General features: G+C 42.1%; 1 protein-coding gene across 2 annotated transcripts in view; it reads left to right on the forward strand.

The window, feature by feature from the left end:
• LOC125463028 (neuron navigator 1-like) overlaps nt 1-12,531 on the forward strand; it is a 618,648-nt gene that overhangs the window by 267,256 nt on the left and 338,861 nt on the right. For both annotated transcript variants that reach the window (XM_059653430.1, XM_048553660.2), the window contains one exon: nt 1,306-1,408. In XM_059653430.1, coding sequence (XP_059509413.1) covers nt 1,306-1,408 — 103 coding nt within the window. The remainder of the gene's footprint in view (nt 1-1,305; nt 1,409-12,531) is intronic.

The raw sequence follows: 12,531 nt of genomic DNA on the forward strand, positions 1-12,531 counted from the left end.
GGTGGGGAGGCAGGGAGGGGATAGGTTAGTCCAGGGAAGACGGACAGGTCAAGGAGGTGGGATGAGGTTAGTAGGTAGGAGATGGAGGAGCGGCTTGGGGTGGGAGGAAGGGATGGGTGAGGAAGAACAGGTTAGGGAGGCAGAGACAGGTTGGACTGGTTTTGAGATGCGGTGGGTGGAGGGGAGGAGCTGGGCTGGTTGTGTGTTGCAGTGGGGGGAGGGGACGAACTGGGCTGGTTTTGGGATGCGGTGGGGGAAGGGCAGATTTTGAAGCTGGTGAAGTCCACATTGATACCATTGGGCTGCAGGGTTCCCAAGCGGAATATGAGTTGCTGTTCCTGCAACCTTCGGGTGGCATCATTGTGCCACAATGATGCCACCTGAAGGTTGCAGGAACAGCAACTCATATTCCGCTTGGGAACCCTGCAGCCCAATGGTATCAATGTGGACTTCACCAGCTTCAAAATCTCCCCTTCCCCCACCGCATCCCAAAACCAGCCCAGTTCGTCCCCTCCCCCCACTGCACCACACAACCAGCCCAGCTCCTCCCCTCCACCCACCGCATCTCAAAACCAGTCCAACCTGTCTCTGCCTCCCTAACCTGTTCTTCCTTTCACCCATCCCTTCCTCCCACCCCAAGCCGCACCTCCATCTCCTACCTACTAACCTCATCCCACCTCCTTGACCTGTCCGTCTTCCCTGGACTGACCTATCCCCTCCCTGCCTCCCCACCTATACTCTCCTCCCCACCTATCTTCTTTTCTCTCCATCTTCGGTCCGCCTCCCCCTCTCTCCCTATTTATTCCAGAACCCTCAGCCCATCCCCCTCTCTGATGAAGGTTCTAGGCCCGAAACGTCAGCTTTTGTGCTCCTGAGATGCTGCCGGGCCTGCTGTGTTCATCCAGCCTCACATTTTATTATCTTGGATTCTCCAGCATCTGCAGTTCCCATTATCACAGATATAAATTTTGAGCAACTGTTTTTGATATCTTTTCTTCATATCTTTTGTTCCATTCAGTCCTGACTGAATATTAGTTAATTGAAAGTTTTTTTTCAAACTTTGTAGGCATGAAAAATTGGAGGAAAATGGGTCAACTGGTTTATATGAAACCAGTTTTTGAATGGCTGTGTTCGCTTTCCCACATATATCGCACTAAGCATCTTCTTTCCTTTCTTGTGTATGCCTGGCACACTTTAGTTAGAAATCAATGATATTTGGCTAATCTTGATGAATTTCAGCAGTGTGGAAGAAAATCAAGATTGCCATGAATGTAATAATTTTCTTTTCTTTCTTTTGATTAAAAGATCCAGAGACACAGAGGAAAAGAACTGTTCAGAATATTGTAGATCTTCGGCAGAATCTGGAAGACACCATGTCTAGTTTAAGGGGATCCCAGATAACCCATAGGTATGTCTTAAATTTCTGTGTGCAAATGACCTACTTATAGTCTGAACGAAGAAAATTGCATGTTGTGTTTATGTCCACATATGATTGCATGAATTTTTGACATCCTCTCTAAGGTTAATAAAGCTTAAAAAATAGTACTGCATTGCCCCAGGGTTCAGTGAAGCATTTTCCAAAATATGCTTGGCCTAATACTAAAAATATTTCAATCCTAAATCATGTATGATCATTTCTTACATGAAGAGAGGCTAAAACTCATTTTCTGTCCTCAAGTGCCACATAGACATTCACATAATAATGGTGAAATGTTCATTGTATTTGTCAGTCACTCCACTTTGAAAGCAGTGAAGCCACTGATTTTTGTTCTTCAGAATATGCATGTGCCTAATTGATTTTTTCTCTCTATTTGATGAGGACAGCACTTAAACACTGCTTTATTTACTTGTAGTCACCGTCATATCATTTGTGTCTATGACTGTGATCATAGATTATATCTTTTCCTGAGCCCAACCAAGACTGAGATAATCAAAATTCCTCAATCCCAAAACAAGGCAAGGATGGCCACAGACTCTCCCCTTTTTATTGGATTACTAGGTTCACCAACTAGAAAAGAGGGATTAACTCCAAGGAATCAGAAAGAGGTAAGAAGTTAACTGATGCATATTACACAATGGCATAGGAGCTGCCTTTCCATACATTACAACGTGGCTTGTTCTGGTACATCTTACAATATGGCAACACTGCTACATTTTTGCCTCCCTGACTTACCAAACTACCCATCAAATGTAAACAGGATGAAACAAGGGTGGAATTTGTCTTCACTAGTTTCAAGAGAAGCCGTTAACTAAAATACCTCATGAGTGTGTTTACATGCCAGCCCATAACTAGCCAGTTCCTTTGTCATTGGCCAATAATACCAACATTTTTGCTCTTGGCAACAACTGCTCTGGTGCAGAATGCTAGTTGCCTTCACCTAGGCGTGGATTAATTATGTGTTGATACCAGTGTTCCCCCTTTAAACACCTTCTCTCACCACTGCAGAGTAAAAGATTGAAACTGATGTTAAGGAAGCAATTTACATCTTAAGCAATTCCAGCTGAATATTCAAGGAAGATTTGTGGAGAGAAAAATTATTGGTAGCTTGAGTCAGCACAGCAATCAACTCTATGAATTCAGTTACATTGGAAACCTGCTTAATTTATTGTTTTTGACGCATCAGCATTACTTACTTGCATAGCATATAATATTATTTTTAAAAAAGGATCTAATCTTGTCTTATACTTGTGTATGTATTGTAACCGGCTTTAGATTTGTAACCTGCCAATCAGGAAGACTGCATGTCGTTATATTAATTCATGGGAACTGAGGCACAAATATATTGGACAGAAACATTTCAGCAGTAGTTTAACTGATCAGCCAACACTTCTGCAAAAAAAGGGCTAAAAACATCTTTTAGCATACACAAATATAATGATTTTAAAGGAACAGAATTAAACTTGTTGCCAATTGGAAAGTATTTTGTTTTGCAAACAAATTCAGTGACCAGCATCAGTGGCTAAGATGCCGCATTCCACCTCATGCATTATGACATTTTCATCATTTAGTACAATTTGTGACAAAATCATTGCACATGGAATGTAGTAAATACCAATTCTGTCTGTGTAAGTTGCTTTAAAATAACTTTATTCTTTAAATCACTGTTGCCTGCATTCAGAAGGAATGAACATTGAACATCATAAGCATTAAATCATTTGAAGACTGCACGATTTTGTTGTCGCCTGTCATAAACTGTCAGCTAACATAGGCTTCATATCGCATGTACTAGCATTTTGCAGAAACTTTCAGCTTGTAAACCTCTTTCTCTGTCATTGTCTGTTAATCTGCATACGGAATGATTTTAGACAGAAATGGTCGGCGCTAATGTTGTAATAAATGGATTTGCATGTGTGAGATATTTGCTGCTGTCTTGCATTGATTTGGTCTAAGCAGGGATAATTTGTGTCTAATTTTTGGTCATGGGAACTGGCTTTGTGATGAAGCTGTCTGTGCTCCATTATGACTAAATCTGTGCCATTCCCTTCCAAATGTAAAATGATTTTTAACAAGCTAGCACGAGTTTAAATCTAAATAAAGTTTTTTTGAGGGTTTTGAAAGATGTGTGTTAAACGGTCTTAGCATCCCTGGGCGAGATACACTCCTGGACAAGGGAGGGAATATGGCTTTGCTTCACATTTGCTCAACACCCATTGTCATAACTCACATATGAAGAATTGTAGGGACAAGTATCAGAATATAACAGCTGAGCAATAAATGCAAAATCTCTTCACATTTGGATGAGGAGTGACCTAGTTGTATTCTCATTGGACTATTTCTGGGGACATGGATTTAAATCCTTCCATGACAGTTGGTGGAATTTGAATTCAATGAAAAATCTGGAATTAAGTGTCTAATGATAACCATGAAACCATTGTCCATTGTTAGGAGAAGCCAATCTGTTTCACCAATGTCCTTTAGGAAAGAAAACCGTCATCATTACATGGTTAAAGCTGACATTTGACTCCAGATCCACAGTAAAGTGATTGACTTTTAACTTCCCTAAGGATGGACAATAAAATGTTGGCCTGGCCAGTGACATACACATCCTGTGAATTAAAAACAAAAGAGGGGAGAAACAATTGATGACAAAAAAAGATAATTATGAACAATATGAAATAAACAAAACCTCCTGTTTTTATCAAGTAGTTATTTACTCAGATTTTGTCCATGTGTTTCGAGTTGGTTAATATTGAAAATTTAGATTTACAAATTCTCCTTAAAATTAATAATTAGTCGGCTTCAGCAATTGTTTGCAAGCACAGTTTAATTTGCTATCTTGTAGTCAGAAAATCAAATCAGATACATTGAATAAAATGTAATGGGTGAGAAATTGGGATCATTTGTGCTAGATTTTTGGCAACTAGAAATGTCCATCAATCTGCAGAATAGCAGCCATGTGCACATTTTTAGAGTGAGTTGCACTGTACGTTATGTTGGGCAGGGCATTTGTGCACGCACAGTATGTAGTCACTGGAAATATGCAGAACAACCAATGATGTTGTCATTCAGCGTACAATGTTGCCTTGCTTTGATACCAGAGGCTCAGTTTGAAAGCCAAGTGCTCACACAGCTGAACATGTGCTCAGCAACAAGAGCAACCCACCCCAACCCGAGCATTATTTAAAGAGAACATCTAATGCTTACAGGTTCATTGCTGTTTGAATTGTTTCTGGCCATTGCTTCAATTGAACCAGTGTTTGGTGATTTCTCTTGATTAAAACATGGAAACATCAAAGTCTGTAGAAAATAAAGCTAGTGTGACTGGTGATGGAGTATACATTGCCTTCAAGAGTTCTAACAAAAATCTCCCTGGCTATGTTTAAATTAATAGGCAGTATCTGTGGAATTGAGCATGACTAGGAGAATGAAGAGAATGCATACACAGAAAGATAAGGTATATAAGAGGAAGGAAGACAGAAAGGCCGTCAGGTGGAAGCCATGCTTGTTCCGGGTGTTCAGGGAGCAGATCTCCTCCATGAACCACAGCAGGGAACTATAAAGATTTCCTGACAGAAATCTCCCACAATGTTACTGAAGGGAAATCACAAAATATCTGTGTTCAATGGGAGCTACCTATGGTTCATTTGGCTTGGCATAAATGGAATAAGCACATAGTTTTGCTAAAATTTCTTTCTCTCTTGCTTCATTGATGTCATGCAGGTCGCTTTGAATGAAGTGGGAAAATATGCGGTTGTCCACTTTAGTGGAAGTGATAGAAAAGCAGAGTATTATTTAAACAGAGGGAGTCTGCAGAATGCAACAGTAGATGGTGTTTTTGTACATGAAAAACAAAAGTTAGTATGCCATAGTAAGGGTGATTATAAAGACAAATGAAACGTTGACATCTATTCCAAGGGGAATGCAGGAAGTCATGTTATTGGCCATATAGAGCTTTGGTGAAACCACTTTTGAAGTATTGTGAATAGTCTTGGTCTCCATAATTAAGGAAGGATATATTTGTATTAGAAACAGTTCAAACAAGATTCACGATGTGGGTTTCTGGGATGAAGACATCGTAGAAGGAGACAGCAATTACAATTGTGTCAGCATCCACCAGTGGCTGCCCACACCACCTCCAGAGGAAGAAGCAAGAAATGATGGTCTACAGAGGAAGTGGAGAAGAATGATGAGATACTGTATCTACTCACCTCGCAGTCTTTTTCTTTAACTGTCTGAAATCTGTATGCTCCAACTACGTGATGTCATTTGCTGGAGCAGGATAAATTTTCAGAAGGGTAGCAAGCCCATCTAGTGGCCTCAATTTTATTTATGGCCTTGGCTTATTTCAAGTAAGTGAATGCCTGCATGGAATCTCATGGGACTCCCCTATGAGCAGGACGCTGTAAATGTGCCTATATTGTTCTGAGTACACCCAATGACAAACCTGCTGAGTTTACCAACAGGAAAGGTTCTATTCTGATGTTCAGTTTACATGTAACCATAGACCTTGAAGATCTGTGCAAGGGATATCCAGGGGAGTCTGAGAGTCTTGCATACTTGAGAATCTAGGTTCCTGCCTTGGGCCATACAGTGATGATAGTTGGGAGGCAAAAGCTACCCCCTTCAAATATGCTGATAACACTGGAAAGAAACCTCCAGATTTAAGCAGAATGAGGATACAACGCTGTCCATATTAATGCCAAAGCATTTGTAGAATGGATCGTGGGCTTCCTTAAGGTAAGAACTCAATGCTGGACCAGTCCAGTAGAGCTTTGTGGCATGCTGTGTGCTTTACAACTGAAGCTGACAAAGGATGGCTTGACTTGGATGCACATGATCTGGAGAATTTACAGCTATTTACATCTTAGGATAAGGGTCACGCCACCAACCAAGAGGGAGATCAAAGAAAGCATGACAGAGTAATGCATCATTGAGTGTGAGAAGCCAGGGATAACCTCTTTGAAACCTACTCACACGATGAATGAGATGGGTTTTCACTTTAATTAGATTTTGCTGTTGAAAGTTCTGTTAATCTTGGAAGTAGGTCTGGTTAAGTGGAAAGGACATGCAAACCTTGTTATTGTTGGGGTCCTTAACCTTTTCCGAAGCTCAATAAATATTGAGTTATTATTCTGATTGATCGTTCAATGTGTTCAGGAGATCCCACTTTCAAGTATGTGCCCATTACGTGTCCTCCTGATTGGTAGGAAAAAAGCAGCAGTTTGTGAGAGGGGAATCTAACACCATATGGTGTTAAGATTAAGGCTTTAGTCAGCATATTGTGTCAGATTCTTGTGCAGTAAAGCCTCTCAACAGTCATGAGGCATCTCTTTTTGATCCTTTCATCATCACTAATCCTTCAGTGCTTAGAGTGCATGTTGACTAAAGAATTGTCATTGAATGCTTGAACACTAGCTGAGACAAGGTCAAAAGTGTGTGTCAGGGCCTTTTGCAGCTTTTATCAGCAGACCAGTCATGGGAGAGTGGACATGTTAGCTGTCCATTGATTATCCCCCAGCCTTGAATAGCTTCCTTGAAAAGTCTGTCATAGTGGAAATCTTACCACATGGATGTGTGGAAATCTGCTATAAACACCTAAGCAAATTACTAACCACATTCAATTTCCATTAAAATCCATCTGGTTTAGTACTTTAGGGGAAAATAAATATCTTATTTGGTGTGTTGCCCAGCCAATGACAGGTGGGCAGTGAATAAAGGTAAAATACTGCAGATGCTGGAAACATGAAATAAAAAGAGGAAATTCTGGAGATGCTTTGCAAGTTTGGTGGCATTCATGAAGAGAGAAGCAGAGTTAACTTCTCAAGACGATTATGACTCCTTTTCAGTACTGGGCAACAAATGTTTTCCTAGCTAGCAATAAGCACACCCCATGAACAAATAAAAAAAAGAAAAAAAAAGTGCAAAGTCATTGCTGATTCCATACTGTCAATGACAAAGTGGGTGTAAATATGGAAGATGCATGCAGGCCAGGCCCTAGCACAGTCCCTGCACACTGTGTTTAGACTCAGTGTTGTCTACAAAATGCAAAGCCTTGGCTGTAGTCATCGCTGTGACAGTTTAAGGATCTCTAACATCTGATGCTACTGCAGTTAAGGAGTCAATTGTACTTAAGAGATGAAGAATGCTTGGCCGTTGCTGCATTTTTCATTCTTAGGATGTCCGAAGAAACTTTTCATCTCTCTTGTGTTTGACTTAATCAGATACAACAGCTAAAATACATTGGCGCATACATTTTAAGAAAACATATAGTTACAAAAGTGCAAGATTGTTTAAAATAGGATCTGTGAAACCCGTGTGGCCTCAGTAATTATATTTTTTTCGTCTTCTTTACCCCTGTTACATCCAAGTGCAATTCCTAGGTCAGCAGCTGGGTTGGAGGGCCCCAACTCTGTAGTTGACCCTGTTTGCCTGGAAGACTTGGCTACACAATCCCTGGACTTGTTAGGCTTAGAAAGCCCAAGCATGCTTAGAGTGTTCTGTCCAGATACAGGCTCACCCTCATTCACTTGGTGGTCCACAGGGTTTGGGACCGCACATAGAGGTAGGAGGAGGACACAACCTCACAGTGAAAGGAGAACTCTTTTGAAATGAGATGAGGAGGAATTTCAACCTGAGTGAATCTGTACAATTCATTGCCACAGCGGGCTGTGGAGGCCAAGTCACTGGGTGTATTTAAGACAGGGATAGATAGGTCCTTGATTGGTATGGTGATCAAGGTGATGGAGAGAAGGCAGGAGAACGGGTTAAGAAACTTGTCAGCCATGATTGAATGGCAGAGCAGATGACGGCTTGATAGTTTGCACTGCTGCCTCACAGCACCAGGGACACAGTTTGATTCCACCCTCGGGTAACTGTCTGTGCGGAATTTACACATTCTCCCCGTGTCTGCGTGGGTTTCCTTTAGGTGCTCCTGTTTCACAGTCCAAAATTGTGCAGGCTAGGTGGATTGGCCATGCTAAATTGTCCGCACTGTTCGTGGATGTGTAGATTAGGTGGGTTGTAGGAGATGGGTGTGGGTAGGATGCTCTGAGGGTCACTGTGGACTTGTTGGGCCAAAGGGGCATGTTGACACACCATAGGGATTCAGTGAACCTGCTGGCTGAATGATTTATTTCAGCTCCTATATCTTATGGCCTGATGAAGGGGCTCAGCTCCATTTGGGTGTCCTGGTAAGAAATTTCAGGAAGTTATGTATGCGATTTTTTCTCCTTATGACTGCCTGCTGGCTCCCTGATAGGAGGTGGCATCAGGAGTGATTGGGGTCCCTTGTCCCTTTTTAATTTGCCGCTAATGCTAAATAACATTTGGTGAGAGTGATGGACTGTGTGCATATCTGGCATGCGCATAGAGTGCGATGGCTCTGGGTGTCCAGTGCAGTCAGAAACCTATTCATGGGGCTGCATGTGTGCCAGAGTCAGCACAGCACCAATAACATTGGTGGATTTCTGCATTCTTCGGTCAAGTTTACCAAGTACCTCTGACAAATCTGACAGCTATTTCTTTGCTTCTCTGTACGTATTGTCAAAACCATTATTGACCAGGGCCGTGGTGTTATCTTCAGCCTGATGCTAACCAAGTTTCTGGTTTCTGGCAGTCCTCTGCGTGCCCTAGCCCTTGGGTGTTTGTTCCTCAGTCAGTTGTGGTGACGTATCAGTGATGTGCTCACCAGATTCTGTTTCCAAGGTAGAAAGTGCATCAAAGTGAAAGTCTCCAACATGGGGGAGGGTGCAGGTTGCACCCAATGCCTTCCCAATGCATTCTCTGAAGATTGATTAGTTTCCTCCTCAGAAGTGGAGATTGTGCTGAAGCTTCTTCTTGGTACTGGGTGGTAATTCACTGGTTCCACTAGTGCCTGCGCAGGGGAAGCGAAGGAATTAATTGTATAAAATGATAAATGATAGTGCAAGTTAAGAATGTGTTTGCCTTACATGAATGGGACAATGACACGGTGCAAGGAATCTTACTGAATTGGGTGGCCATTGTCGTCTTTCCATCCCCATGTGAACTGTGCTGCTCTTGTTTGGCCATCTCCAGTGTTTTCTCCCTAAATGGAGTGAGGAGCTGTATGTTACAACACTTCACCTATTACCTTCTCCCCTCTTACTGTTCAAGGCTCTAAACACAGCTTCAAGATGAACCAGTGGTTTACCTATATTTCTTTCAATCTAGTCATGCATTCACTGCTTACAATAAAATCTCCTCTACATGGTGAGGCCTCTTTGTGGAATACCTCCACTCTGTCTATAATGACCTGGACCTTCAGTTGCTTTCCTTAACTATATACAATCTTGCTCTTACACTTGCACATTTCTGTCCTAGGCCTGCTGCATGGCTCCAGTGAAGCACAGTCTCAGTTGCAGGAATAACAGTATGTTTTCTGTTTGTGCACTTTACAGCCTTCAGGACACAATACTGAGTTCAGCAACTTCAGATCATGAACGCTTTCCTCAATTTTGACTACAAAGCATCCCTCCCCACCAAATATCTTCATTGCATGGGTTCACATTCAATAGAGCTGACCTATTTTCTACTTTTCACAACTACCATAGCACCTATTTTGCACCTGCAATTCTCCTGTCTCAGCATAAGCACTCCCTTTGTCCTATGACCTGGGCACTCTCACCCTCATTCCCTACTGCTCCTTTATCCACAGGGTAAAGGCATCTCTTTCTAACCACCTTCAGTTCCAAAGAAGAATCATACTGTACTTGAAACTTTAATTCTGTACCTGTCTCCACATATACAGCTAAACTAGTTGAGTTTCGCCAGGTTTTTTGCTATATTAAAGAAATAAAACATAGCGAGTTTTGAGAAGATTTGTAGCTCAGGTTGAGGTTCTGGATGTGAGTTTGCTCGCTGAGCTGGAAGGTTCGTTTTCAGACGTTTCGTCACCATTCTAGGTAACATCATCAGTGAGCCTCTGACGAAGCGCTGGTGTTATGTCCCGCTTTCTATTTATCTGGTTAGGTTTCCTTGGCTACGACATGACCCAGTATCACTCGTATCCTTACATACAGATAAGGAAGGACACCACTTTGATTGGGACAACACATCCATCCTAGGACAAGCCAAGCAGAGACATGCACGAGAATTCCTAGAAGCATGGCATTCCAACCGGAATTCCATCAACAAACACATTGACTTGGAGCCAATCTACCATCCCCTGAGAAAAAGAACAGGAAATGACATCACCAACCCAAGGAAACCTAACCAGATAGATAGAAAGTGGGACATAACACCAGCGCTTTGTCGGAGGCTCACTGATGATGTTACCTAGAACGGTGACGAAACGTCTGAAAACTAACCTTCCAGCTCAGCGAGCAAACTCACATCCAAATAAAACATAATTGTGTCAAGATGGATTGCAGGTCAGAAGATCTGATGGAATGTAAAGCAGCCAGGAGTAAGAAAATGTACAGGAGGAAAGAACTTTTTAAAATTACAATCACCAGAGAAGTGATACTAAGTAAATTATTGAAGCTGTGAGCTGACAAATACCCATTCCTGATGGGCTTCATCCTGGGGTTTTAAAAGGACTGGTGAGATAAACAGTTGATATATTTGTTTTAATCTTCCAGTTTTTTGATTCAGGAAGGATTCCATTAGATTTGAGTGTAGCAAATGTAACTCTTTAACAAGCGAGGAAGAAACAAAGCCGAATTTAGTTTAGTTTATTGAGCTTAGTTGGACAGGCTAGAACTGAACTTTACCAGAGTAAGACATGACTTTAATGAAACATTATAAGATCTTGAAGCGATCTTGACAGAGTAGATGTGGAGAGGATATTTTCTGTTATGGGAGAATTGAATAGTTGTTCCCAGACTCAACTACCTTCAACTGCTTCATCAGTGAGCTTCTCCCAATTATAAGGTCAGGAGTGGGAATGCACACTGATGATTACACAAATGTTCAACATTATTCACTATATCAGATAGTAAAGCAGCCCTTGTTCAAGTGCAGCAAGACCTGACTCTATCTAGGTTTGGGCTGAAAAGTGGCAAATAACAATTATGCCACATAATTGCCAGGCAATGACTATTTGCAATAAGAGTCAACCTGACCATCACCCCTTCACATTCAATGGCATAATCATCACTGAATCTCTCAGTTTCAACATCCTGGGGGTTATTGTTTATCAGAAACAGTTAGAACATAGAACATAGAACATAGAACAGTACAGCACAGAACAGGCCCTTCAGCCCACAATGTTGTGCCGACCATTGATCCTCATGTATGCACCCTCAAATTTCTGTGACCATATACATGTCCAGCAGTCTCTTAAATGACCCCAATGACCTTGCTTCCACAACTGCTGCTGGCAACGCATTCCATGCTCTCACAACTCTCTGCGTAAAGAACCTGCCTCTGACATCCCCTCGATACTTTCCACCAACCAGCTTAAAACTATGACCCCTCGTGCTAGCCATTTCTGCCCTGGGAAATAGTCTCTGGCTATCAACTCTATCTATGCCTCTCATTATCTTGTATACCTCAATTAGGTCCCCTCTCCTCCTCCTTTTCTCCAATGAAAAGAGACCGAGCTCAGCCAACCTCTCTTCATAAGATAAGCCCTCCAGTCCAGGCAGCATCCTGGTAAACCTCCTCTGAACCCTCTCCAAAGCATCCACATCTTTCCTATAATAGGGCGCCCAGAACTGGACGCAGTATTCCAAGTGCGGTCTAACCAAAGTTTTATAGAGCTGCAACAAGATCTCACGACTCTTAAACTCAATCCCCCTGTTAATGAAAGCCAAAACACCATATGCTTTCTTAACAACCCTGTCCACTTGGGTGGCCATTTTAAGGGATCTATGTATCTGCACACCAAGATCCCTCTGTTCCTCCACGCTGCCAAGAATCCTATCCTTAATCCTGTACTCAGCTTTCAAATTCGACCTTCCAAAATGCATCACCTCGCATTTATCCAGGTTGAACTCCATCTGCCACCTCTCGGCCCATCTCTGCATCCTGTCAATGTCCCGCTGCAGCCTACAACAGCCCTCTACACTGTCAACGACACCTCCGACCTTTGTGTCGTCTGCAAACTTGCTGACCCATCCTTCAATTCC

The sequence above is a fragment of the Stegostoma tigrinum genome, chromosome 21 (assembly GCF_030684315.1).
Source record: "Stegostoma tigrinum isolate sSteTig4 chromosome 21, sSteTig4.hap1, whole genome shotgun sequence".
In the NCBI taxonomy this organism is placed as follows: Eukaryota; Metazoa; Chordata; class Chondrichthyes; order Orectolobiformes; family Stegostomatidae; genus Stegostoma; species Stegostoma tigrinum.